The 27,964-nt window shown below is 39.4% G+C and overlaps 3 protein-coding genes and 1 long non-coding RNA gene across 5 annotated transcripts in view; 3 read left to right on the top strand and 1 right to left on the bottom strand.

The window, feature by feature from the left end:
- Positions 1-8,768, top strand: part of n4bp2 (NEDD4 binding protein 2) — a 14,528-nt gene extending 5,760 nt beyond the window's left edge. The window contains exons 7-16 of the mRNA XM_008412822.2: positions 1,419-3,811; positions 5,209-5,294; positions 5,394-5,439; positions 5,585-5,760; positions 5,853-5,977; positions 6,269-6,398; positions 6,634-6,810; positions 6,930-7,098; positions 7,490-7,613; positions 7,733-8,768. Coding sequence (XP_008411044.1) covers positions 1,419-3,811; positions 5,209-5,294; positions 5,394-5,439; positions 5,585-5,760; positions 5,853-5,977; positions 6,269-6,398; positions 6,634-6,810; positions 6,930-7,098; positions 7,490-7,613; positions 7,733-7,778 — 3,472 coding nt within the window. The 3' untranslated portion in view covers positions 7,779-8,768. The remainder of the gene's footprint in view (positions 1-1,418; positions 3,812-5,208; positions 5,295-5,393; positions 5,440-5,584; positions 5,761-5,852; positions 5,978-6,268; positions 6,399-6,633; positions 6,811-6,929; positions 7,099-7,489; positions 7,614-7,732) is intronic.
- LOC103466903 (uncharacterized) lies at positions 3,577-18,550 on the bottom strand. The gene is made up of 4 exons (XR_014088116.1): positions 18,409-18,550; positions 17,541-17,697; positions 10,635-10,712; positions 3,577-3,666 (listed from the first exon to the last, which is right to left on the bottom strand). It is a non-coding gene; the product is annotated as an uncharacterized LOC103466903 (long non-coding RNA).
- On the top strand, positions 12,556-17,591 carry rhoh (ras homolog family member H). Its single transcript, XM_008412799.3, has 2 exons — positions 12,556-13,299; positions 14,189-17,591. The coding sequence occupies exon 2, from the start codon at positions 14,601-14,603 to the stop codon at positions 15,186-15,188; it is 588 nt and encodes a 195-aa protein (XP_008411021.1). The 5' UTR covers positions 12,556-13,299; positions 14,189-14,600; the 3' UTR covers positions 15,189-17,591.
- On the top strand, positions 18,229-27,964 carry chrna9a (cholinergic receptor, nicotinic, alpha 9a). 2 transcript variants are annotated; one of them, XM_008412778.2, is made up of 8 exons: positions 18,229-18,319; positions 22,661-23,070; positions 23,184-23,329; positions 24,558-24,712; positions 24,818-24,998; positions 25,138-25,489; positions 26,642-27,243; positions 27,326-27,964. In XM_008412778.2, exons 2-8 carry the CDS (start codon positions 23,025-23,027, stop codon positions 27,494-27,496), a joined length of 1,653 nt encoding a protein of 550 aa, XP_008411000.1. In that variant the 5' UTR covers positions 18,229-18,319; positions 22,661-23,024; the 3' UTR covers positions 27,497-27,964. The 2 variants fall into 2 exon arrangements, with proteins under 2 accessions (XP_008411000.1, XP_081464743.1); XM_081608617.1 differs by lacking the exon at positions 22,661-23,070 and having other exon boundaries at positions 18,235-18,319.

Below are 27,964 nucleotides of genomic sequence, written 5' to 3'. Positions count from 1 at the left end.
AGCCATTTATTGTTCCAATAAATGGCTTGTAGCCAAACTGCAGGCAGGGTTTCTTATGGCTTTCTTTAAGCTCTTCCATTAAGTCCAAACTCAAATGCATGGCAAATATTTTCCCTGTTGGCAAATTCTCCCACCGGAGCTGTGGATCTTCAGAGTCACCATGGACCCCTTGGCTGCTTTTCTGACTATGACTCTTCTTGTCCACACTGTCAGTTTAGGACAATCATGTCTTGCCAGGTGTATAGTTGGGCCATCCCCTCTTCATTTTCAGATAGGAACTGAGCTCTATGAGAAAGTTCAAGCTTTTGGTAATTTTCAGAATCAAATCCTGCTTTGAACTTCCCCACATCTGTTCTCTGACCTGTGTGCTATGTTCCTCAGCCTTTATGATGCTGTTTGTTCACTTGTGTTCTCTAAAATATCCTGAGGCCCTCATGGATCAGTATAAATCCAGGCCCTCGCTGGATTTATACTGAGATTTAATTACAGACATATGGACTTTATTTAATGACTAAGATTTATAAGGATAATTGGTCACACATTTATCCAGGATGACCAGAGTAAAAACGATGCAATACAAATGCACAAGTTTTTTTCACAAATCACTGTGAAATAGTTTATTACATAAAGTCCCAATAAAATTGATTGAAAACAAATGTGAAAAAGCTTAAAGCTGCACTATGTATATTATGAACAATATGTTTTTTCACATATTTGCCATTATGTCATAAAAGTACAACATAAGACACTTTAAAAAAAAAAAAAAACGAGCTCCTCTGCCTTCCCCCTGTGGTCCTATTGCCATTTGCAGAAATGCACAACTCGGTCAGAAATAACCATTCAGAGCCAGGAGGAGGACCTTAGTGCTGTCAATAATGCTCATGCATGCTGCTCACATCCTCCCTCTTGCTCTTTGCTACATTACAACTTCTTTCTGATAGCAGAGCCTGCCACAAATGCTCAGGATTATTAGCATGGCCATCGATGACGGCAGATAAACAGCTTTACTGGAACGTTAAGTTGTTTCCGCACCATATTTAGCACATTGAGCAGCAGATAGATGAGCAAGAGGAGGGTCTTAACCCTCCTCTTGACTCTGATTGGTTGCTTTCTGTAGACAGCACCGATGATAGTAGCACTGGGAGAAGGTGGAGGAGCTTGATTTATTTATTTATTTTTTTCCCACCGATTATTTTTCTCACACTATGACATGATTTTAATAAATATGTAAAAAACAATATCTAGTTTATAAAAGCTACACACCGCAGCTTTAAGGAGTAAGAAGACTAACAGTTTCTTTTAAGCAGATAAATTGTGAATCTCATTTAATCTTTTTAAAACTTGCAGCATATTAATGTACGTTTGTGTTCATACATCAACAACCTCCCTTCCTATATTTTTTGTCTGTTTTTCTGTAGGCCTGTCTCTGCGGACACGCCCTGTCCAGACCTGGTAGATCGGTCCAGACTGAATGAGGAATGTAAAAGTTCCCACCCTCAGCTTTATTCCTCTCTCCCTGACGTGTCGTCCATCAGCGGCTCCGATGACGCTGGAATGCCTGACGAAGCTTCCTGTGAATCCACCGAGTCGCTCGACCTCCAGCTGCTAGGAAAACAATCCAGCAGGCCAGATGCTTTTGATGCGGAGGATATTTATTCGGGTCAAGTGGATTCTGAACTGAACCCCAGTAAAAGAGAAGGGAGAATCCCAGATTGCATCGTGGAATCTGTGATGAATGAAGACCACTCTGATGAAGTTCCTGTGGCGTTTTCTGAATCTATTGCACAAAGAGTGAAGAGGGAGAGATCAAAAAGGTCTGGTTTTGACCAGGCAGAGGCTGTGGACCTCGTTAAAGATACCAACTCATCAGACAAGGACACTTCAGCAGATGAGCAAGCAGAGGAGGAGACGGTGGTGGGGAAAGGAGAAGAGAAGAGGAACTCTGAGATGCTTCATTTCGTTGGAGACTGGCCTTCTGAAGAGTCTCTTCAGCAGCGACCGGTGAAGAGAGGAGAGAGGCGTACAGCAACACAAGGAAAGGAGATAGGAGATGATGAAAAATCAAAGATCGTAACATCAGGCCCGGATATAACCGAGTTGCAAAAGCTTCTTGACCTTATTCAGACCGGTGTGGTCACAGATCAGATGTGTTCATCCTGCTCACTCTCTCCTAGCTCCGGGGAAGAGATTGAGAAACAGGATGAAGGTGGCAAGGTGGAAGAAGTTAACAAAACCGAAGAGAGGCAGCAAAATCGGAGTAAAGCTGGCTTACCTGACTGCGTCCAGGACTGGAAGACAAATGACTCACATAACAGCACTGGCTGTTTCGAAGGAGTCGAGAGTGAAAACAAAGTGAATACTAACACAGAAAGGATCTCTGATTCTTCAGAAACTGGGAAGGAACTACTGGAGTCAACAGATGTATGCAGCGATCAAGTTGGAAACAAAGACGCAGATCTGAAAGAAAATCGCAGATCACAGGGAGCCGAGTCGATTATGAAACACGTCGGTGAGGGTCCTGAAAGTCCGGCGCCTGAGTTATCTGCAGAAGCAGAAAGTTGTGGCAGCAGTCAGGAGAAAAAGCAGCGACAGGGTCGGAGATCCGGGAAGCAGTGCAAGTTGGCCCTCACCTTCTCTCACAACTCTTCCATGAATGATTCAGACTGTTCAAACTCTGCAGCTGAAAATACGGACAACAAAAAAAGCACAAACTCTGATGCCAAAGTGATCAATTTTGACCTGAAACCGGATCTGGACCTGCTCTCCCCATCCCGCCCTGAGCTACCAACCGCCTTCGCTTCAGTAGAAATGAGCAGCTTCTCTCAGACAGAACCGCAGGACTTCGCTCTTCTCTGGCGTCTCAACCGTCGCCATGGCTCTGACGGCGCCGTCGTGGTTGCCAGCGGACACTCCGGCGACATCCGGGTGTTGGAAGGAAACTCTTCTCGTTTTGTGCCGTGGCTGTCCTCCACGGCAGCTGCTGCGAACTCATCCAGCCTCATGGAGGTGCCGTACCGGGTGGTGCACGAGAAGGGCACCCAGCTGGAGGAGAAGGAGCTTGGGGTGACTCAGAACCGGCTGGAGAGCTTGCGTATCCTCAGCCGCCATTTTAAACTCGTCAGTTTCGATACGTTAGAGGATCTGTATGACAAGTGCAGCCAGGACTTGGAATGGACCACCAACCTCCTGCTGGACTCTGGAGAGAGGTTCTTCCGGGATGAAGATTGTGATGACATCCAACCGTCCAGCCGAGCTTTGAGTGAGGTTTCAGATACTGGTGAATGTCTGGAACCGGTGAGGGAGGGTGAGTCTAAAGGAGAACAAACTGGGGCTAAAGAAACAGCACAGGAGTTGACTCATGAGACAGAAAGGGGGTCAAACGAAGGACACAAAAAAACCGACATACCATTTGGAGGGGAATCGGTTTCAGTTATAGTCGATGAGCAGTCAGAGCCAGCTTCTGACCAAGAACCAGTTCCTCAGATGGAACCGCCCCCTCCCGAAGCAGTCGAACTGGAGCGCGGCTCCGACGCCGACCTCCTGGTCGCAGAAGCTGATTTCGAAGACGGAGCTTGGGGCGGGAGCGAAGACATCTTAAACTTTGAAACTGAAACCACCGACGATATTGCGAGCATGGATGAGATCAACCGACTTCTGCAGGCTGAGCTGGAAGAGATGGAAAGAGAACAAAGTCAGAGGAAAGCAGAGAGGCAAAGCCAACATCTGAACATCCAAACCGTGGAGCTGAAACTCTCAACGGAGCTGGCACTGCAGCTAACAGAGCTGTTCGGTCCTGTCGGAGTAGACCCAGGTAATTTACATACAGGGAGCTCGATGAGCTTACTCTCAGCTGAAATAACCATCTAAAGTACAGGATAAGAGTGACATGCAAAAGCACTCATATCCCATAAAATATGTTGATAATAAAAATATAAAAAATGTGGTGTGCATTTGTACTCTGGTAAACATATTAACTCTGTAGGAGCTGTGCAGAGATCCACAGCTCGGGTAATAGAATCTGGTGGCAGGACAACTAATATCAATACACTCAACAAATTTGTCCCCGATTGAAGAGTGGCAAGAAGAAAGCAATTACTTAAACATGTGGAAGAAGTTTCTCTGGTCAGGTGAGACCAAGACTGAACTTTAGACCTACATGTGAAACTGACACAGTGCAGCACCTGCAACTAGAGCTGCACAATATTTCAAATTGCAGTTGTCACTGTAGTATCAAAGGAAATGTAATCCCTTATTGTACGTGGAGTACTATCCGTTCACACTCTGCACGCCAAAACTAAAGTTTTCCATTTGGGTGGCTTATGACTGAGCAACTAGATGTGTAATTATCATTGCTGAGATAAACCTCAAAAAATGGATTGAACAACAGAAAAGGGTAATATGTGTTGTTTCTAGCTGATATAATCACAAATGCGTTCCTGATTATATCCGGGCCTGATGTTACGATCTTTGATTTTTCATCATCGTCTATCTCCTTTCCTTGTGTTGCTGTACGAACTCATCACCGGTCGACCTTGAACACAGCATCCCTAAAGTGAAACATGGATACAGATGGAGTTGCAGACAATAAAACCTAGTTGCTGCAAAATACTGGAAGTTAGCTTCCTATCGGGTTCAGCAACCATAACAAAAAGAGTTGCAATTAAATGGTTTAGAGCAGGGGTGTCAAACTCCAGTCCTCGAGGGCCGGTGTCCTGCAACTTTTAGAAGTGACTCTGCTGCACCACACCTGAATAGAATAATTAGGTCATTAGCAAGGCTCTGGAGAACTGAGGAGGTAATTAAGCCATTTGATTCAGGTGTTTTGTACCTGTGGCACATCTAAAAACTGCAGGACAGTGGCCCTTCAGGACTGGAGTTTGACACCCCTGGTTTAGAGGAAACCATATTCATGTTGGGATAGTCCAGTCAACACCTAGATCTAAATACTGTTGAGAATCTTTGAAATTTTCAGAGACACTCATCCAGTCTGACTGAGCATGATCTATTTTGCAAAGATGAATGTCAAGAATATCAGTAAATCAGTAAAAGTTTACTGTTGTCAAAGTTTTAACTCAAGGGAAGATGAATGCAAATGCACACTTTTGTTTTAATTGCATAATTATGAAAACCATGTACACTACAACTATGTGCAGCGTTCTGTGTATCTGCCACATTAAACCCTGTTGCATCTTATTGGTTGTCCGTTAGGCACGTGTTCAGCGGATGACTTTGCTGTGCTGATGGATCTCAATCTGGCTAAACTTCTCTACCAAAAGTGGAAAGAAACTATCCAGGTTAGATTAAATCTCACAGAAAAAAAACACTAGCACTTCTGTCGAGATCTACCATTGTGCATCTGTTTCCTTTTTAATAAATATACTTTTATTTTTCAGGAAAGACAAAGACAAGCAGCTCTGTCTTTCCAGCTGCTCGAGGAAAGTAAGTAGCAGGAAAATGTAATTATTTTAAAGCAACAAACAAAGTCTAAACACAAGAAATGTACCTGTTAGCCTTTTGCAGGCTTAGTATAGTTTTTCATGGATCTTAAATGTGGATTTTTAAAATTGTTTACGTGTTCCACAAGAGCGGACACATCCGGGTAGTTCCCTGACGAGCAAAAATGGCGACATGCCACTGGCCGGCCAGCCAGACGCCAGCGCTCGGATCCCGTTTATGGATCACTGGAACGTGTCCCGTCCACACGTCTCTCTTAGAGACATCATCAAAGAGGAGCAAGCTCTGCAGGCGAACATGCAGAAGGTATCACAACACCACAAAGGCGTTTGCAGCATGTGACCCTACGGTTGTTCCTTCTAGTTTCCATTAACTCTCTCTGGCCGCCTTTCTTTCAGACCAGACAGAGTCGCGTTGACCTCCACCGCCGGGATGGAGCTTCGTTGTTGAAAGAGAAGCAACTTTATGAACTTTTCCCCACAATCGACAAGCATTTTCTGGAGGACATCTTCAGAGATCACAAGTATGAAAAGACTATGATCATCCTCTTGTGCAATGGTAACATCATGTAAACTGTTGGCTCTTTCTCTTTAAAAGACATAGTCATTGTTCAGCTGCTTTTACTCTTTATGTTCTTTGCCATTTATTCTTATGTAGGTCTGCAACTGACAATTATTTTAGTAATCAACTTTTACAATCATAGAGGACAAACAGCATTTCCGGTATTCCACCAAGCGACTGCTCTGTAACTGCTGTCAAGTCATGTGCTTTTTTAAAAAAATGTTTATTTTTTATTGTTTTTTTATTTGCACAGTTACAGCCTGACCCAGACTGAGTTGTTTCTACGCTCTCTTCTCAACGAGGAGGAACCTGTGAAGACGGTTGTTGCAGTGGAAGCTCCTCGGTCGGACCAGCACAGAGCAGCCAGCAAGGAAAGGGAAAAGGTGCAAATTCCTTCTGTTCAAAAGCTTTTTATGAGCATCTTTCCCTTTTTTTTATTTTGATTTGGCTCTTTAGAGGCTTGTTAGAAAACAAACAAACCCCCTGAAGCCAAAATATACATTTATAGTTTTGTCTTGTTTTAATTTATTGAATTTCATTATAAGCTACTTTACATCTATTCATTCCTTAAATTATCCCATAGAAAGCTTCCCTTCTGTTTTTGCTTCATCCACACAGAAGCAGAAGCTGTTGGAGTCCGCTGTTTCCAACTATCAGGATACAGACGATCCAGAGTACGAAGACTTCAGGGCTGAGGCCAACCTTCAGAGGAGGCGCCAGCTTGAGAACTTTGCGAAGGCTGCAGAAGCTTTCAGGCAGGGCCGCAAAGAAGTGGCTTCGTTTTACGCACAGCAGGTAAACGAATATATATATATATGTATATTTCACAAATGAAAATGTTGGTAATCATTGAACTATCCACCTAAGAGTAACATTTTTATCTACTTCCTGTTTTTTATCTGCTCTTGCCTTAGGGACACTTGCACGGCCAGCGGATGCGTGAGGCCAATCACAGAGCAGCGGTGCAGATATTTGAAAGAGTCAACTCGTCACTGCTGCCCAGAAACATCCTGGACCTTCATGGGCTGCATGTGAACGAGGCCTTAGAGCACCTGGCTCAGGTCCTGCAGGAAAAAACTGCAGGTTAGACCAGTGTTTTGAAAACTTGGACGGGGTTTCCAGCTGACAGTAGGAAGGAGTAGAAAGCGTGTGAATGATCTGAAATATTGCTCTTTTTTTTTTCCTTTAAGAAAAACAATTTTAGAAAAGTGTATTTTTTGAAAAAGTATCACGTAAGTTTTAGCTTTAAAATAGCACAAAGAATTCAAGAGTAGCAACCTGTACAAAAAGGTACGTAGAGAATTCAAATAATTTATTGGATTTGCATAAAATACGGTTTTAAAAAAAATATTTTGAATCATTAAATCTTAAAATTAAGTCCCTGCTCTACAGTTTCGACTACGCTGTGGTGTGAGCGTGCTCCTGTTAACTGTATTTTGTGTGTTTTGTTTCTCTTTGGCCTCTTTGTGAACAGAGTGCGAGCAGGGTCTGTGTCAACCTCAGCTCTCTGTCATCACAGGAAGAGGGAACCACAGTCAGGGGGGAGTGGCCCGCATCCGGCCCGCTGTCATAGACTACCTCACCAACAAGCACTACAGGTACGGATACACTCAAACGACACACACACACACACACACACACACACACACACACACACGCAAAAAGAAGAGAGACGTTAGTCTTCACCCATAGCTTCTCCCGTGTGTGTTTCTGTCAGGTTCAGCGAGCCAAAGCCAGGCCTTGTGTTGGTCTCTTTGAAGTGAAAAGACCCGGTTTCTGCTGCTGCGAACCAGAACTCTCTTCATCTCTCGCTCTCTTTTTTCAGTGCTGCAGTTTATATAGTGGGTAAAAGCTCAGTAAATATTTGTATTCCTTTGATACAAATACCCCTCTTCATCAGTCCTGCACCTACTAAAAAGACAGAACGTCATATATTTACTGAAAATAATTTTAATCCTTGTCACCTTACATGAAGGGACTCCATTGTTGTTAAACAGAAATAAGTTATTATTTGTCAGTAAAATGGTTGCAACCATTTACATTTTATTCTAACATTTTTCTATGGTGTATTTTTTACCTCCTTATATGTTTTAGATAATCAGATTTTGAAGTTTTGAGACTCCGGGGAGTCGTGTTTGAACTCTACTGTTCATGTTTTGCCCGTCTTTAAATCGGCAATGATGCTTTGTGCATAATGGAGGCTTCCCTTGCAGTGTTGATGTAACACGTTTTTGAGACACAGTTAATGCCTTAAACTTTATGTCCTTTTACATGGTTTTTACAAAGTCGACGGCTTTAAAGAAGACGGAGCTTTTCCTCTTGATTACAGTCTTACAGACGCCACATGCTGTGTTTTACGCTTCACAGATCCGGCTCTACGAAACCGATTGAGCAATCTCTGCTGTTGCTTCTGAAGGCAGCTGCCTCCTTAACAGAATGTTTTTATATTTGTGAGAAAGGTTAGCTGCTAACACTCAATCTCAGGTGACCCGGTGTGTCGGCTGTTTTCAGCTCATTCCTTGTAGTTTTTAAAATGTCTTTTGCCAAATGTCATACCAGCTGTCTTCCAGAGGATGCTATTTTTAGTTTTAAAAAGTTAAATTGCCTTCTTATTTTTCTAAAAGCAGTTCACTTTGGTGTTTGTATATATTACTGTGAGCACACTAAATCTAAAGAATGTATTTTTAGCCAGTGTGTCTATACAATTTTACAGAGCATGATGTTTGTGAAATAAATCTATTTGTTTACATGTACTTGTATGTGTTTTCATTTCTGGATGTGTTCGATTGTATTCTTCTTTCAGAGGGTTTCTGTTAAACAACAGGGGCTTCCACAATTATCGGTACCCCTTGTAAAGATGCGAAATCTTTTACTGCAGTTTGTTACACAAAGAAGTTGATGAAAAATATAGCCTTTAAAAATATCTCCTTTTTTTTCAGCAAAATCATTAGTCCCATAGATGTTGGTGGTGGTACCAAATCACTTAAACTACATGTAGTAAATTACTTATTATTTATAAGTACAATGTGACACAGACCCTCTCTACAAGCTGCTCTTTAAAACAGGAAAGACAAGGAAACATGCAATGGTGAAATTCCACTAAAAATATAAAATAAAAATTCACTTAGGCTTAAAAAATCAAGGTAAGATATATGTATATATATATTTACCCATGCCAGACTTATTGGCTTGGGTACATTTTGTTATTGGCACTCCAAACAAAAAATATCACTGAAGCATTTATAATGTATATATTATTTTAATCATTGAATTTCTGTTTCCCCTTGGTATAAATATAACACGAAGCCAATTTGTCTACTTTTTTAAATGCAAAAGGCAAGAGAACATGCAGCACAGTAGTCTCACACTAAAAGTAGATTTTAAAAAAAATATTATCTTAGTTTTACTTCCAATGGCATGAAGATCACACGTTAAAAGTTTACAAAACAAAACCCATGCCACTACTATTAGCACCCCTAATTATTATACATGTAATACATACTTTCCAGTTTCCCTGGGTGAAAAATATTAGGTGAAATGGAGGCCCATTTCCCTTAACTACTTTTTAAGATGGGAAAAGATAAGAGAAGATGTCAATGAAGTTGGACTGAAAAAGGCTACAATTAAACAGTCACTTGTTACAAAGTTACAGCAAAAGTTAAAATTTGTAAAGGTTGTGACAAGCAAAGTTGATTGAGGATCTTCTCGGCACCATGCAAGATGTTAAGCACAAAACGAATATACCTCCACAAGGTCACAGTTAGAGATCTTCAGCAAAAAGAGTGACATTATGGAGTCACCAGGTCACTTTAAATCCTTTTGTATTTTTTGACTTGGCTTAATACAAACCTTTCAATTTGCAAAGTACATTATTAAAGTTCTACATTGAGGTACATAATTTAAAATGTGACAGATGTCGGCAAAACTGAGGATAGCAAAGACATCTCATTGTGTGCTGCAAGAGCATTATAGCGACTACTGCTATAATGACACTTCCTTGTGATTTTAACTTGTACATGTAATTTTCACTGTTACTGTTCATACACACTTTAAGTGAAAGCGTTAATTAACTTTAGGACTTGATATTCAGCTTTAATATAAATACAATACTCTGTGAAATACCTCAATAATCCAATAGATGGCAGTAATTCACCTTTACATAAAACAGTAAAGTAACAAATTTAAATCAGTTTTATTTTACTTCAATGACAGTTTCACAATCTAATTGTACTACAACTTGTCTCCCTCTTTGAAACATATAACTGAGACGAACAATATCAAAGAGAGGAAAAACGGCATCCAGAAATGCATTTTCACTCCTGTTTTGATTGTTTTCTGGACCATTTACACATAGCGCAGCTACTTAGATGCACCAAGTCTATATTACTGAAACAACAAACTATTTATTATGTAGCATTAAAAGGTTGGATGCCATTTATAGAATATAATTTGACATGACAGGGCTTCCCTCCCCCCAATAGTTTACAGCTTCTTCCACTGTCAAAATTTACCGCTGGCATTAACAGACACAGTTTGACCGTTAACACTCACATGGAAACACACAAGTGGCCTGAAATCAATAACTCAAACATTTGTTCTTTTTACTTTTCATCACTCGCTTTTTCCTCTGGTAAATCAGATCTTCTTAAAGTAGGCTTCCTAACACCTGTAAAGTGTGACTCATTGAAGATCCCCATCTGAAATGGAAAATAAGGTGGTTTTATTGTAGACTCAAGACCTCAAGTTTCTCTTATTTATTATATGCTTGCATGCTGGAATAATGTAGACATTTTATTGGAGTTTTAACCACAACACATTAAATCCCAGAGAAAGAGAAGGAATGCTGTTCCTTTCAAAACTATAGGCGTTCATGAAAAGTTTTTTTTTCTGCTTAGTTTGTCAGCTCTCGTCTTTGTTTATCCTTCAGATATGCACAGAAAGTTTGATGTTTTAGTCTACATGACAAAAAAGAGCAAAGTTAGGATTTTTTTTTTTTAAGTTTCATAGAGAGGTGGATCAATGAGATGAGAACACAGGTACGAATACATGTTTGTGTTTGAGTTACTGCTCAAGCGGTTATTGCTATGAGTTTGAGCTGATCCTTTCACCGCCCCACACACAACCAAAGACACAGCCAGCCCCCAACAAAACTCATTCTGCAAAAAACCTTTTCCATTGTGTGACTTGGTGGGAACACTAAAAACTAAAACTATTGAGCTGTGAAAATGTAATCTAATGTCTAATCATCTGCTCTTAAACTTTTTAAAACGTGTATTGCTTTAGTACCTTTCACGTTTTTCAAGTATTTCACCATTACGACGGATTTTGTATTTGCAAACAGCTCTGTAGCTTGACTTGAGTTTTTCCAGTTTGTTTTGTTGTATCAAAAAAAAGTTAAACAAAATCAGTCTAACTGCACTGAAAGATGCAGCTCGATTAACTAGTTAGTCTCAGAAAATTTTATTTGTCAGTTTTTATTTCAAAACATTAACAGGACACTTCTTGCTGGGAAAGTTAAAGGTTTCAAACCAACACAGGCTCAAAATTCAATATGGCTGCCAGCTTAGTGGCAGCTGCAGTAAAAACAGGATATTTCCTTGAAGTTGTGATGATTTGTGTTCAGTCTTTTTCAGACACAAAATTATGCAACCATCTTTAGGAAACATGTTGCTACTGTGTCTCAAAGTGAAGCATATCAGACACAGACACATTGAATTGCTAATAGTAGTTCATCTGGTCACTGAGAACATCAATTAACAAATCTTTCTGGTCTGGGTTAAAGGTCAGTTGCAGTTTAAGGTGCCAATCATGGAGATAAATGTAGCACAGTTGGCTGTTTTGGGTTCACTGTAATCTGCTTCACTTCATACTGGAAGGGATTAGTAGTTTTGCAATACAGCACATTTATCTTGTAAATACTACCAAAATTTATTTTGAGTACAACTAAAGGCTACTGATGTACCAACAGCAGCACTTGTACCACAGTTTAAGAACCATTGATCTCAACTAATGGATGGATAAAGGGCCTGTTTTTTTCTCTTAGAAGACTTGGAAAACCCTTAGGTGTAGAGAAATTTCTAAAATAAACGTTCAAATTTGCTGGAGAGTAACTTAGTCCTGGTTTGACCTGATGATACGGAAAATTATTCATACCCTTGTCTTTTAGATTTCAATACTTTAAACCAAGAAGCTTTTATCTGATAGCAAAGTAAATAGATGTCTCTCAGAATATGATAAAATCAATTTTAAATCAAGTTTGAAACTAGATATGTGTTTTATTTACATTTTAATGAAATAAACATGTCAAAGGTTACTTAAACTTTTCTCAATAATCAATACAAAAATCATTATTGGCATTACAGCAATTCAAACCTTATTATCACTAGGAAATATTTTGCATGTTTTTATTGATATTTCTATTGTTTATCTTTGGTAATAAGTCAGAACAAACATGTTGGTATTAAAAGATTGCTTTAAAAAACAAAAATTTGGTGTATGAATAATTTCTTATCCGTATGTAGTTCTTTTCAAACTTAACTCATGCTAAGAAAGCTCTAAAAATGCCCTTTTTACAGCTCTTGCAAATATAATAATGCAGCCATAAATTTGAGACTTTAATGTATTTCTACAGTGATCTCTGTTCAGAGAAACAATCAGTGGCGATCTCTCCGCTCCAAAAATGCAGAATGTTGAACAAAAAGTAAACTCCTGAAATTAAATGATAAGAAATCCGTTTTACTTATGTCTTTGACAAACATGCGGACAAAAAGATAATTTCATATGAGATATTTGTAAAAAAATATTAGCTCAGCTAGTCAGTGGTGTGATGTTTGCTTCAGTTGCACTGGTGTTATTGTGTCTAAACATTTTAGTGAGCACCAGCTGTCAGAAGCACACCCAAAAAGATCCAAATTGTGAAGAGAGATTAAAAAAGCAGCCGTATTGTATGAAACACAGCTGCTGTGGGGGAGGCGAGCAGCAGATCTGTCACACCTCCACACTCCAACAAGCGGATGTGTTTTACTTAGCCTTTTCTCGCACTTTCTGTCTTCCCTCCTCTACCTATGACCGACTGTCTTTCAGCGGCTGCTTCTGTATTTTTTACATCTGTGATGGCCTAATTATCTGCCACTTTTCTTTCCTGCGTTGCTGTGGGCTTCAACTTGTTGTAGCTCAGTTGTAACAGATAATTTTGTCAGCGTTTAAAGTCGGTCTTTTCAACACGGTGACGTCTCACAGGCAGCAGCCGACATCCGCCCGTTAAAGATTGGGGTGGCTGACAAGGTAGGCCCAAACATCCACTTTTCTTTTGTTGCCTTTTTTTGATTACCGTCTTTTATATTTGATCTCAATGGAACAATATGTTCTTGATAACTTTATGGCAACAGGTTTGATGTGTTTTTAAAAAAAAATCTGACAATGAAACTTGTTTTAGTTTGTTGATTTAACTGAAAAAAGAAAAGGATTTTATACTAAAACGGTAAATTGTTTGTTCTAATCCTAAACTTGTCAAACAAAGGTTCTCAAACATGAAATCATTGAGCTGAAATGTGGAAAATCCACTGATTAATGTGTCCCATCTGCGCGATGGCAAATCTTTCCATCTCGATGACATGGACGGTGGTTTTGAGGTTGTTGTTTTTTCTGCTTCACAAAAGTGCACCAATATGCTAAAATCAGCTCAGAAAAATCATCAGCAATCAGAAGAAATTTACATTCCTGTAATACCATAAGTGATCAACCCGTAGGCCAATGGTTTCTGTCCCTACGTCAGATTGCAACAACCTGATATGTGGCGTAGACAGCAGAATGAACAACGGGAGGTTTTTGTGTAAAAGAGATGCAACAAAATAGGTGCAGACAATGAAACACGTGAGCTTGACGATGAGGTTCAGAAGATAGGCACCTGTGTATGTTTTCGGGTTCAAACGGTGGATTCTGGGTCACACCCAAGCAAACATGTCTTTACTTCCGTATAAAAATCCCTTATGTTGTCACAGATAATCTAATTTGGAAGAGGTGCTGATCACACATTCATGGTAGATTGGGCGTTTGCAAATGTTTTTAACGTTACGAGAAACTCAAAAAACCATCAAGTGGTCACTAAAACATTCAGGCTATTGTGAATGTGTTGCAATTCTCCATGTTTCTAACATGTCTCTCCTGTTCCCAGGAGACCGTCCCAATTCACCGATTAACATCGGTACCGGCAGATTGATGGTCAGTGAGAGGACCGAAGAGAAATCCCCTGAGCTGACCATGCTGCTGCTGAGAGCAAGAGGAAGGAAGTGAGATGAGCCGAGATGGCCTAAAGAACCAAGAGGTTGCGTATATCATCCGCTTCAGAGGAGCGGGCTGCATACGAGACCTTTGAGACAACATTGATCAGTTCAGTTCACTGAGAGCAACTCTGCTTGTTTCATCAGTGAATGTCTGAGCATAGCCTGTGATGAAAACCGCCAGCAGTGTACGAAAGCACAGCCCACACTTGAGGACCTTACATCCTGCTAGCCTGGCAGAAAAACCTTGACTTTTTCTTTGAAGAACCCAAGACAACCTGAGAGGCTTGTTAATCGACGGCAACCATGAACGGCCTGACCGAACTGTCTGTGAAGTGTGTTCTGGTCGGGGACTGTGCGGTCGGCAAGACGGCTCTGCTGGTCCGCTTCACCTCCGAGACGTTCCCAGATTCGTACAAGCCCACCGTGTTTGAAAACACGGGCGTTGAGGTGTACATGGATGGGGTCCAGATCAGTCTCGGGCTGTGGGACACGGCGGGCAACGACAACTTCAAGCAGATCCGGCCGAGGTCGTACCAGCAGGCAGACGTCGTCCTTATGTGCTACTCAGTGGCCAACCCCAACTCCCTAGCCAGCATCCAGCGCAAGTGGATTGCAGAGGTCCGGGAGAACCTGCCCAGGGTGCCAGTGCTGGTGGTGGCCACTCAGACGGACCTGAGGGAGGTGGGAGTTCATCGGGGCAGCTGCATCTCGCCGGCGGAGGGGAAACGTGTGGCCCAGGAGGTGCACGCTAAGGGCTACCTGGAGTGCTCTTCCTTGAGCAACCGCGGTGTGCAGCAGGTGTTTGAGTACGCTGTGAGGACAGTTTTTAACAAGCACAAGAAACGGGAAAGGAGGCGCATGTTCAGCATGAACCAGTGCAAAGTGTTTTGACCTTTGACTTTGATCTTGCTGCCGTTTTTTTTTTTTTTTTTTTCAGATATGCTGTTCAAACTCAGTCAGCCATGACAAGATGTAAGGACCCAAACATGACTTCCTGACATACTAGGCTGTACTTCACTAATACCCCCCAAAAAACTCAAACATATTTCAACTGAGAACACTGAAAAAAAATTGACGTCACTGACCGAGAAACCAGCATATGGGGTGGACACTTTTCTTCAGGGATCAAGTCATAAATGTTTGTTCTTATAAATGTAAAACAGAATATTGTTTTTTGTATTTAAAGAGAAAAGGTTGTTTTCGTCTCAGATTAGGATTTACTTTAGCAAGTGAACTTTTTTATTGAAATTTTAAAGAAATATGCTTCTCTACTAACACAAATACATTAATGCAGTATTTTGTTGGATGTGGCTTCATGAAGCCGGAACAATGTCATTCCAGATGTTTCTAAATCAGGTTTAATGAAATTCCAGGTCCCTTACCATTACTTTGTGATTGCGTGAGCAACAGAGTGTGCTTTATTCAGTCAGAAATCATTTAAATTATGTTGGAAATACATTTCACCTAAAAAAACAAAATGAACCCTTTTGTGGAGTACATTCTATAATTTTGTTTCTAGAGAAATGTTTTGTCAGGTGGCCTAAAAATAAAATGTTTTTCATAAATACATCGCAAAGCCCAAAATTATTTATATCCCTGGCAGACTCAGGTTTAAAGTAATGTTTTGTTATTTCGAACATGTTTCATCTGAATCGAAGCAATTACATCGTTTTGGAGCGGCCTAGTCAGAGTTCTGACTTGTCCTCAGAATCTGAAGGGGAGCTAAAGATTAGGGTGATGGCAAAGAGGCCCTCCGGCCACAGAGATCTGGAGCTTAAAACTAGAGATGCAAAGTGCTGGTTAGCAATTATGTAGTAGTTTTTTTAAAATTGAAAATAATATATATAATTTACATTACACCATTTTTAAATAAAAATTTTTAAACAGGTGAATAATTTTTTGTATCGATACTCCCTTTCCATTGTTTTGTTACCTTTCGAGAGACGTCCGTCTCATTTCCGATCATTGACAAACTTCTCAGATTGTAGGAAAATAATTTTAAATCTAAACATGTCGGAGGTGCTAATATTTTTGAGCTGTAAATCAAAAATATTATGTTTTAAAAAAAAATAATTTTATATAAGTTCTGAACCAGCTAAAGAATAAAGTGGGAAAAAAGGTGTTTCTTTTTAGAAACATTTATCTATTCAGTCATTTTTGAAAATGACATTAAAAATCAGAAGCATAATGTGTGTGATATATTTTCTTTTCTTTCTAATGTTCAAATTTCTTCATGTCTTGACGAAACAAGCGACAAGCTAAAGCTTAGCTTCAGTGAACATAATTTTTAGTTTTTGCTTGCAGACTGTCTAAGGTTTGAGTAAATGCCTGAAATGATGTTCCTGCTATAAATTTCAATAATTCCAGTGTACAAGAATGAAAAGAAAATAATTTGTGGGTTTTCTGTGAAGTCTCTCTGTCTTTCTTGGTTTTGTTGGATGTTCTTGGATTGAATTTCAACATGTAGGAACCAGACACTGTAAAATGTTACATTTAAATCCTTATTGTAAACACTTGGTTCAGTATTTTTTCTTGCACCAACATTTTTTGTGATATGAATTTATTTGTGGTGCAAGTCTTTAACATTAAAATATAACATGCATTGTGGGATTTTAAACTGTTTTATCATCTTTAAATAAAACTTGTGTTGTTCTGAATTAGAGTTACAAATTTGGCATTTTTATGTCTGCGGCCTGTCAGGCTATTAAATAGGCAGAAACAATTGTGACCACAATTATTTCTGCCTCAACTCGTTCTGAATAAGAAAAGAGAAGCGCTCGTGTATTTACTTGCTTTAAAAAAAAAATCCTCTCCCAATCCCAAGGAAAGTAATGACAGTTCAGTGAAACGTTATAAAAAAAAAGGGGGATTGAAACATGTTGCTAACATTATGTTTTCTGATATGTCTAGATAGTCAGCAGCTCAGCGGTAAAGAAATGAAACTATAGCTCTTTTTTCTCCATATCTTAAAATATTCATGCAATCATAAACATGATTAAACTGCATCTCAGCATTAACAGTGAAAGACATTTTCATTTGCTTAAACCCACATATAGTCAGGAGAAGTAAAGCAGGGAGGTTTAGATTAGAGATAAGTTTGATCTTTTTAGGTTTAGCTATGCAGCTCAAATCAAATACTGGGGTTCTGCCAATAAGGCATAATGTATATTCAGGTTGTTTCATGTGTAAAAATGCGTGCAAATGTTGCTATGTTCTTATGTAAAATTTGAGAAAGTTACTTACTACTAAAAGTGACGTTTTCAGAACAAAACACACTCAAAAAAAAAAAAACAACGGAGCCGACCAGGAAAAGGGCTCAGAGAAACCAATCCTTCCCCCTCATGTTTTCTCCCGCTCTTTCTCTGCGTGCCTCTTCGTCTTCATGTGGTGTTCAGAGCCGCTGAGGATGAGAGGCACCATCAAGACTTTTCAAGGATATGCTTAAAAACACCTAACCACATCCCAGTCTACACATGAACTCTCATGTACAAACATTACACAAAAACACATATAGCAACCCTCAGCTTCATTTTTGTCATTTCTCACAAATTTCTTCTCTTAGTTGTTTCTGCAGGCCCGCTTACAAGTGCTTCAAAACCGTCGCACAAAACCTGGACCATCTGAACAGAGACGTTTAAAACTAACTAACTATTTCAATACTGTAATGATAGCTTTACATTTTTATTTTCAATCCACAGTATTTTTAATTATGGCTCCACAATTATTTCTGCCTCAACTCGTTCTGAATAAAGAAAAGAGAAGCGCTCGACTTTAAAGTTCAGTGTGTTTGGCTCACTGCTGTGGTCACATCTTTTATGTCTCATTATTCTCTCTGCCACAGCTACCACAATGCCTCATCCCTTTATCTCTCTGTCTGAGTGTCTTTTTCTCACACACATACACACATGTACACACTCTCATAGGCATTGTACTGAACTGTGGGTGTCGAGCCACTTTACGGTTAGCGGTAGTTCCTGTGCTGACATCTGAAGGAGCCTCGGGGGGATCTGTGCGAGGGGCCGGTGAGTCGGTCTTTTCTTCATCAGATCCGACATTTTGACAGAACAGCGGCCACAACACAGATGCAGCAAATAACTTTGATAATACTTGCCTTTCATTTGCTGCTGCAGGACTATAAGACCTCACCGAGCCGTTGGTTTAGAGAAAGCTAGCCAGTCGTGCTAGAGACCTCACGTTGCCATGGTGACGAGGCTCAATCAGTTTAGCTCTGTGGGTTGTCTTGATTGGTACTTTACCCCCACAGCCAATATGTTTTCAGTGGTTTAACAACTAAACAAACCTTTAACAAACTGTAAAGTAAAAAGTTTGAGCTTTTTTTTTTTTTAAACAAATTTTCTTGTTTCATATCTACATGTGGTGACTGGGCATGCTAAATAGCATAAATTACAGTTTCTAAGCTTTATAATTTTTCATTTATCATTTGTGTACATAAACATTTCATATGTTTATGACATATGAACGTCATAAAAAAAAATCACAAAACTAGCATTTTATTGAACACCTAACCAAGATTTTCTGAAATATATGCAACACTACCGACTGATTGAATAAATGAAAATATTGAAAAGCCAATTAATTTTGGGAACCTTGTCACTAAATGAAACACATAGATTATTTACACACAAATGGCTTTTTAAAATACTTAATTATGGTGATTTTTCACTTACAATTAATGAAAACCTGGCATTTAAAATTAGAATATTTACTTAATCTACTCAATTCAAAAACATTTTTAATACAGAAATGTAGCTTTAATGAAAAGTATGTTTAATACCTGCGTAAAGATTGTCAATTCTCAAAATGTACTTTCAATCAGACAAATTAGCCTCATTGGAATGCATATTTTAATTTATTGAATATAGCTGGAACTGAACTCACAAGTGTCTCAATTGTCCAATGACTGACCCACAGCTTCCAGCTGTCAATGGACTTACCTCAGAATTTTACTGGACTTTTAAGCAGCTGACTTACATGTTGTTTTTACAGTTTCCAATCAACCTGATTACCCTGATGTTGTTTTCACACCAAATCTGTTCGGATCGCTTTAAAAAGATGGTTTTAATCAGATAGTCCCCACTTCGTTGGGCAGGTGTGAAAGCTCAGCTGAACGATGCTCAAGCCAACCAAGTGAAGTCCTGTCCAGAGGAAAACCTTGGTGCAGTTTGTTTACTGAGTGAGTGCAAACTGACTATTCAACAAACGGATGTCTTGGTTAGTTGTGAAAGTGACCAAAACAACAAGTGGACTGACACATGAATTTTCCCCACTGTGGGAAAATAAAGGATTTTTCTATTCTATACTCAGATTGAATAATGAAAATATCTTGATTATGTCAAATAAGACTTGGTGCCAAACATCTGAAAAGGGATAACAAAGTTCAGACTAAAAATAATGCATTGTATAAAATATTTGATGTCTTTATTGGCTTTGATCAAAAGATAAATGTTAAAAATGACTAGCAGTAGCTTGTGTTAGCTACTTAGGTAAAAAGCTAATGCTAGCTTGAGCTTGAGTGACCACAATTGTTCTCTGGTGCAAACTAAACCTAACCCACCGATATTAACTTTATTATACATCACAATTTTACCATCCGTTTCTTATTTCCTCCTGTGGAAGAGGTTCAGCACAGTCTGGGTTTCTATGCAAAGCCTCTTCTAGCCTCTTTCACATTTTGTGATCTAATGTTTTATTAAAACACTCCCTATTGGGAATCAAGAAATAACTCAGCAGTTTTTACTGAGTAGGCGACATCAACCCTCACAGAATCATGCAACCTTCATTTAGGGAGAGGACAGCCTGAAATAAAACAGAAGCTCTGGTTATCACAAGAAATTGCTGAGCACACAGTCATCTGTGGAGAAGTGCTTTGCACATCCTCAGATGAAGACATTTACGTCACATGTTTGCAACTGTTTCCGTAGCAGACAAAACTTTTGGTTTCTCGCAGATATATGCAATGTAAAACAACCCTGTCAAACTCTGACCAGTAAGAAGACCAGTGTCTATAGAGCTTTGCTTTAAGGAAGAAGATGGATATCATTACTCAGATGCATGGCCTGCTGTTACAGACTGAAAAAGAAACAATCTTAGCAGATTAAACAAAGTTGTTTAGAACACAGGGGATATCCTTAATATCCATCATATATTGTATTTAACCACTGATGTTATCAGCTGGTAAGGCCTAATTGAATCTTAATATTTAGTTCTCACTTTGCTGCTTTGTTAGCATTTATTACTGGAAACACAAAATAAAATAAAAACCAACTGGTTATATTCATGTTGCTGTTGGATTAGTTTGTCACAACCATATCTGCTCTCTTCTAAAAACATCGGAGATGAAAATGTGAGACCTTCATTATTCAAATGGGACAACATTCAGAGACACAGCATTAATGAGAGTTTATAAAAGCTTCACAGCCACTTTCATTTAAACTTTAATGCATCATATTATTAGTAAATGCTAATAGCATTAGTGAGATTTAAAGTTCAATTTGCTCCCATTTTTTTTGTCAAGACTAAATTTCTGTTTACATGGAGATTGAATAGAGTGAAGTTTTTATGAATCACTCTGTTGAAGCAACTTGTAGCCTGCCTCTTAACAGGGCTGAATTTATTACAACACATTAAAAAACAAGATTTTTGATTAACTGAACAAATTGGCAACATATCTTTAATGAATCTTTCTTTTCATTAGCAAATCCAACTAGCTAAAAGTGACGTTTACCTAATATATTCTTCTTTTCACAGTGCTTGTGTGTGCACACTCACAAGGCTACCAACACCCAGTCAAGTCCTTGTTCCTTTTCTGCTGTGCGAAAACTCGAAGCGCTTCTTCTTCTGCTGTTTGTTGTATCACGCTTCTCATCGATCAGCACACGAGCTTATATTCCAATCATCTCCTAACACTTTTTTTCTTGATAGATCATCTTGTTTCAGACAGAAAAACATGCAAAAAATCTGCAAAAAGCCTTCTCTGATCATAAAAGAAACAAGAAAAAAATGGTTATGGTTTGCAGAAATACATTTTTGCCACTGACTTACGCTATGGCTTATTTTCCCTTACAAACACACACACACACGCATGCACACAGTCTCTTCAATGCACACAGGAAACACCTGTCCTGTGTGAGCTCAGTACCACAGAAACTGAGTGACACAGTAACATCACAATGTGCAGTTTCTCTGTGGAATCGGAGCACAATGTCAGTAACATTTGCCAGTATTTTGTAATGTTGCAGATTTTTCTGCTTTTATTCTTGTAAATAAACTGATTTGAGGTTAAATAAAAGTGCTGAGGCTACAGTGGTAACATATTAATTATAGAGGACATGTAAAGTCAGCTCTGGGACAGTTGTGTCTCAAAGCTGGTAGAAAATGTGTATTTTCTACCACTTGTACATCAAATTGGAGAAAAACAAAACTAGAACAAATAGTTAACTGTTTTTTTTTACTTTTAAATTTGGAAGAAAAAGCAAAATAAATAAATAAATAAGATGACAGACTTCATATAGAAAATGTTGTTTTTACTTTAGTTTCTGAAATTTCAAACAAAAGTTTCAAATCAGCAGAATTTCATTCAGTTAAAGAAACAATGAAGCACGTTAGAAGCTCAAAGTCTCCCTCAAACCACACTCATTTTATTGTATATTGTCTGAAGATAACATTTTAAGTTATCTAAATATAACTTAAAACAGCAGCAGTGCAAACAGGTTTATACAAGCAAAATTAGCTTAAAACTAAACTGGCAGAACGGATTGTAGGAGGACCACTAGTTGGCCCTCCTAAGAATGTACAAAGCCTCATCCGTTTCCTCTCTTGGTTTTTACTCTTTGTTCAGCTTACATGTTTTTATTGCTGCTCAAATTTGGTTAAATTCTAAAAGGCCACATTTAGAAATTGTAGATAATTTATTCTTGAAATAAATTAAAATTTTATCACATTGTAAAATTAATCTAGCAAATATTACTTAAACCTTTTTATTTTTTTCAAAAACAAGCAAATGAATAAAATCTTAATCTGAAGACAAAGAATATAAGCAAAAGTAATATTTTGAATGATTCTTAGATATTCTGTTTTTGCAAGTTGTCTAATAGGATCAGTGAGTTTTTCCTTTTTATATAATCTACTGACAGGAGGAAATTAAAAATCTTCTTGTAATTGCTCAACAAATTGCAAACAGTCTTATTACACTGGACCAACTGATCATTAATTAAGAAAATATCCTCAGAGATATCTGTGTGTATGTGTGTGTGTTTATTTTGAATGACAGGACATAATGTCGCTAACTGTGTAACGCAGTCCGGCTCTGTGTGTGTGCATGTGTGTGTGTCTGTGTCGTACAGCTTGTGGTCATGTACACAAGTGGAAGAAGACGTCGGGCATCACATTTCACCTGGAGACATTGTGCAATGTGATATCAAAGTATGTGTGTGTGTGAGTGTGTGTGATGTCCCAGGTCCTGTTCTGCAGCAGCAATTACACATAGAGAGAGACAGATGCGATCTGCGACTAACAGCCAGCCAAGCATTCAGAGCCTCTGACAGGATGTCAGACTTCAGGAACGTTCTGTGGTCTCGTAGGGTTCTGTCTCACCGGTGCAGAACCGAGATCCAAACTGAGTGACGCTCTGGGTCTGGACCCGGCAGGTCTTGGTGACCGCTGTGCTAAATAATTGATCACATTGCGAGAGAGGAGCAAAAGAAAATAATGAGGAGGACAGCAGTGATGGTTTGGATAAGTCTTTTGGTGCAAGGTTAGTTTTGCAGGAGGGTTTGTCTTATTGATTGCCTTGTTTTTCCTCCTTTGTTGTTGTTCTAGATTCAGAAATGAAAAGGCCTCTCTAACATATTTATTTCTATGTTTCAGTGTCCCACGGTGCTCAGGGTCATTATGCCCGCAAGCTTCTGAATGACCTGATGGAGGACTATTCCAACGCTCTGAGGCCTGTGGAGGACACAGACAAGGCCCTCAATGTCTCCCTTCAGATCACGCTGTCACAGATCAAAGACATGGTGAGTACAGACAACACTCCAAAGGACGTCATCCACAAACAGAAAACCACAGCTATGAGCCCAAAAGTGTAAGAATTTGAGCTGGATTATACAGCATCTCAGGATTTTCTTCATTTTTTGAGACAAAACTGTGACTTGTTAAATGAGTTGTTGCAGACTCTAGTAACTGGAAGATCTCAAGTTTGATTACAGTTTCCGTCTGCTGCATGTCCTCAGGCAAGTCACTGAACCTCAGTTTGATTATAAATGTGCAAATGTTCATATAAACATAACAAAAAAGAGAGGGAAAAGTGGCATTGCCCTGTGATATGCAATTTTCACTTTACGTGATCAGAAATAGCTACATCTAATGATACAAATAATTAACCTGGGTATCATGGATCAATTCTTCCTGTAGGTTTTTGTTTCAGCTGGGCAAAATATTTCATTTCTTGTGCAAGTAAACTCTATTGATAACGTTTCACATCTGTCTGTTGTTTTACTGAGAAACATAAGAGTGTTTAGAAGAAAGATTTCTTTATTTTTTGTTTTTAATTTTTATTTTGGAAGATACAAGGTGTACTGCTGGAGAGAGGCACCATCGACCGTCCAGGGATAAACTGGGATGGATGGATGGATGGATGGATGGATGGATGGATGGATGGATGGATGGATGGATGGATGGATGGATGGATGGATGGATGGATGGATGGATGGATGGATGGATGGATGGATGGATGGATGGATGGAGTTGGCAACTCTAATTTTGACAATTAGAGTTGTCAAAATCTAATAAAATTTTTTTTTAAATGAAATAATAACTACTGAGCAGAATAAATAAATGTTAAACATAAAAACATACGGCTGTGGCTGCTATAAAATAGCAATTAAAAATCAGACAAAATCAAAAAGGATAAAAGGTTTATGTTTCTCTTCAGGACATAATTCAAACCCCCTCAAAACTTTAAAGTTGGTAACATCTCTCAAAGGAAACGTAAATATGTTTCTTTGATGATGTGGGTGCATCAGAAGTTTCTTCGAACATTTACTTTTTTGAATAATGCAGAGACTGGAATGTACTAAATATAAAACTTGTTGCGTCTGCAGCATGGTAGATTGTAGCTGCAACATTTATATTTATTATACTGTTCTTTGTCTGTTGGGAAGCATTTAGTAAATGGTTTTATTGTCTGAGTTGCGTTTACTTTCTAGATTGAGATGATTTTTAATGGAATTGCATGTATTATAGGACGAAAGGAACCAGGTGCTCACCACCTACCTGTGGATAAGGCAGGTCTGGCACGATGCCTACCTGAAGTGGGACAAAGAGGACTACGACGACTTAGAAATGATCAACATCCCCAGTGATTTGGTTTGGAAACCTGACATTGTTCTCTACAACAAGTCCGTAATCTGAAGCAAAAAAGATGAAACAGACGTTAAATAGCGACTAAAGTAAGAAAACGCTCATCCATAAATGTGTCCCTTGTCTTCGTTCTATCAATGTAGAGCAGATGAGGAGTCCTCAGAGTCGTCCAGCACTAATGTGAAGCTTCGTTATAACGGAGAGATCGTGTGGGACTCCCCGGCCATCACGAAGAGCACATGCGTGGTGGACGTCTCCTACTTCCCCTTTGACTGGCAGTCGTGCAATCTCACCTTTGGCTCCTGGACCTACAATGGCAACCAGGTGTGTGGAAGCAGGGAACTCAAAAAGGGGAGGACATTAAAAAAAACAAAGTTCTTGTAGATCGGGCAATAGCAACATATTAAAACGATCCCTGTCCATTCCGGAAACACACTAACACATGAAATAATTTTCCACGCAGGTGGACATCAGTTTGGGCATGGACAGCGGCGACCTGTCCGACTTTGTGGAGAACGTGGAGTGGGAGTGTCACGGCATGCCTGCGGTCAGGAATGTCATGATGTACGGCTGCTGCTCGGACCCGTACACAGAAATCACCTACACTTTGCTCCTTAAGCGCCGCTCCTCCTTCTACATCTTCAACCTGCTCCTGCCCTGCTTCCTCATCTCGTTCCTGGCTCCGCTGGGGTTCTACTTGCCAGCCGACTCGGGAGAGAAGGTGTCCCTGGGGGTCACAGTGCTGCTGGCGCTCACCGTGTTTCAGCTGCTGGTGGCTGAGAGCATGCCTCCTGCTGAGAGCATGCCCTACATAGGTCTGAACCAGTTCTTATCCATCTTTGCCTGTCTTTAGGTCGACATGTTGTTCATTTGAGAGTTAGCTACAAATGTAGAACTGCCATGTGTACGTAGTCAAATGAAAATTTTAAATAAGGTAAAAAGGTAATTAGGTGAAAAGCAAAGAAAAAAGTTCCCTAAGACTTTTTCAGTTCTTTGTGATTCATTTTTGATGAAGCAGAATCTCTTTATAGATTCTGTGCCAGTGAAACCCAACACCATTGGGTTTAACTGGCAAATTTTAGATATGGGTTATTAAATTATTTTAGCACTGCTCAAACTAAGGAAATATTAGAAAAAAGAAAAATCTGACACACGTGTATTTATACATATTCATATTGGGAAACTTATCACAAAATGAAACACATTAGTTACACACAAATATTTGAAAACCTCTATTTATGTTGATTTTGATGATTTTCCACTTGCAGAACATGACATTTAAAATTAGAATATCACTTTAGATCAATAAAAAGCACCATATTTACAAACACAAATGTGTTTATTATCTGCTTAAAGGTTATTTTCAAAGGGTAATTTTAATCTGACTGACAATACTCAACACCGCTAATTTTTAAAAATATATTCAGATTTTTTGAGTATGACTGTAGATATGTATATGTAAATTCTTGCACTCTGATGAGATTCCCAAGGCTTTTTGAGAAGGAACAGGAGGACAAATCCTTCGCTGTACTTACTGAACTGTTGCCAAAACCTTTTCATCATCTCACACAGTCCCAGCTGAAGTTATCTTTTTACCAAACTCCACAGTGTTTGTTATGGCAGGAAATAGTTTTTCCCAGCAGGCCTCACAAAGACCCCATTGACATATAGATTGTTTTGATTGTTATAGAGACTTTTGACATCTTTGCTGAAGTTCTCTAATGTGCACTTTGGAGCTTTCTGTTAAGTTATTCTCTCTAGTATCGACAGTAATGCTAAAATTTAGTTGAAACTGTTGAAACTAATGTAACATTTTTATACTAGGTGGCTTAGAAAGTTTTTTTAAAAATCCTCTGTGTTTGACAGAAATATTGATATAAATGAGATTTACAGCTAGTCTTTAACTTCTGGATATTGTGGAGTATTACGCTTCCTAAATGTGTCGTTTTCTCTGTCCTGTCCTGAAGGGAAGTACTACATTGCCACCATGACTATGATCACAGCTTCCACGTCCCTCACCATCTTCATCATGAACATCCATTTCTGTGGCGCAGAAGCCAAACCGGTTCCTCAGTGGGCGAAAGTGCTAATCATCGACTACATGTCGAAAATCTTTTTCGTCTACGAAGTGGGGGAGAACTGCATGACACCGGAGAGCGAGAGGACCCCGCTGTACCCGGAGGAGCCTATGGGCGATAAGGGCTGTTACTATGACGACAGCTGTCATAACGGCCTCTACCATCACGACGGCGAGCCATACAGGTACAGCAATGGCCATCATCACAACAAGCATTACAAAAGCCACGCCAACGGCAACGCCAACAGTAGATATCACTATTACAACAACCACAACAACCGTGCTTCCATGTTGGAGCGAGGCGAAATGAAACGAGAGCCCACTCAACACTTCCACCACATCAGACGGGACCAACTGGACATCCAGGCTCCTCTGCACCTCCGAAACCTTGAGCACCTAAACGGGGGGGTTAAGGAGCAAAATCTCTACTCTTCAGAGAAAATTCAGCTCCCATCGTGCCCCTGCTGCTGTCCCTGCCTCCAACATAAACAGGTGATGATTTCTTTTTAAAGGATATCAACTTTTTTTTTTTTTATTGAGGGTTTGTTTTAACTCTTCTGTGTTTTTCTTCAAGGTGGTAAAAAACATCCAGTACATTGCCAACTGCTTCCGAGAGCAGAGAGCCACCTGTGCAAAGGTAGCAGAGTGGAAGAAAGTTGCCAAGGTGATGGATAGATTTTTTATGTGGATCTTCTTCGTCATGGTCTTTCTCATGAGCATCCTCATCATTGCCAAGGCGTCCTGACAAAGTCCTCCGGCGCTACTGGGTCCTCAGTGTTACTACTTTCAGCGACGTCTGCATCTTATAAAACTGTATTGTTCTCAAAAAGACAATGAGTGTGGTTGTAAAGATGAATTTTCCCCTCTCGTCACGTTGCTGCACACAGATTTAACAGCTTACTTCACCTAAAGCCTCCTCCAGCCCTCTTGGGTAGTTAAAGTCAGGTGTGCTCGCTTGTGTCCCGACGCACTGGAGCGGTAAGACAATCCTAGCTCTTCCCTCGAACATGCGTGGACTCTGCATTATTGACGAGGTAACAGTCAGACATCCAGCTGTAGGCATTGTGTTTCTGACGTTAAGCAATCAGACGCTGTTTCCAACTTTGATCTGTGTATAGTCATATCCAATAAATTAGAAGATTACTGAAAGGTCCATTTATTTCAGTTAATTGTATTCACTTATATTGGCTAAATAAAAATGTATATTTTTCAA

Source organism: Poecilia reticulata, chromosome 1, assembly GCF_904066995.2.
Source record: "Poecilia reticulata chromosome 1, P_reticulata-male-v2, whole genome shotgun sequence".
NCBI lineage: Eukaryota > Metazoa > Chordata > Actinopteri > Cyprinodontiformes > Poeciliidae > Poecilia > Poecilia reticulata.
The sequence above is the reverse complement of the archived record's forward strand: the minus strand, read 5'-3'. Positions and strand labels throughout refer to the sequence as shown.

What these genes read in the sequence shown, in the direction of transcription:
- rhoh (XM_008412799.3), top strand. Translation starts at nt 14,601, where the DNA reads ATGAACGGCCTGACCGAACTGTCTGTGAAGTGTGTTCTGGTCGGGGAC.
- chrna9a (XM_008412778.2), top strand. Translation starts at nt 23,025, where the DNA reads ATGAGGAGGACAGCAGTGATGGTTTGGATAAGTCTTTTGGTGCAAG. An exon ending in GATAAGTCTTTTGGTGCAAG is followed by an intron (nt 23,071 to 23,183) that starts GTTAGTTTTGCA and finishes TCTATGTTTCAG; the next exon opens with TGTCCCACGGTGCTCAGGGT. An exon ending in GACATTGTTCTCTACAACAA is followed by an intron (nt 24,713 to 24,817) that starts GTCCGTAATCTG and finishes CTATCAATGTAG; the next exon opens with AGCAGATGAGGAGTCCTCAG.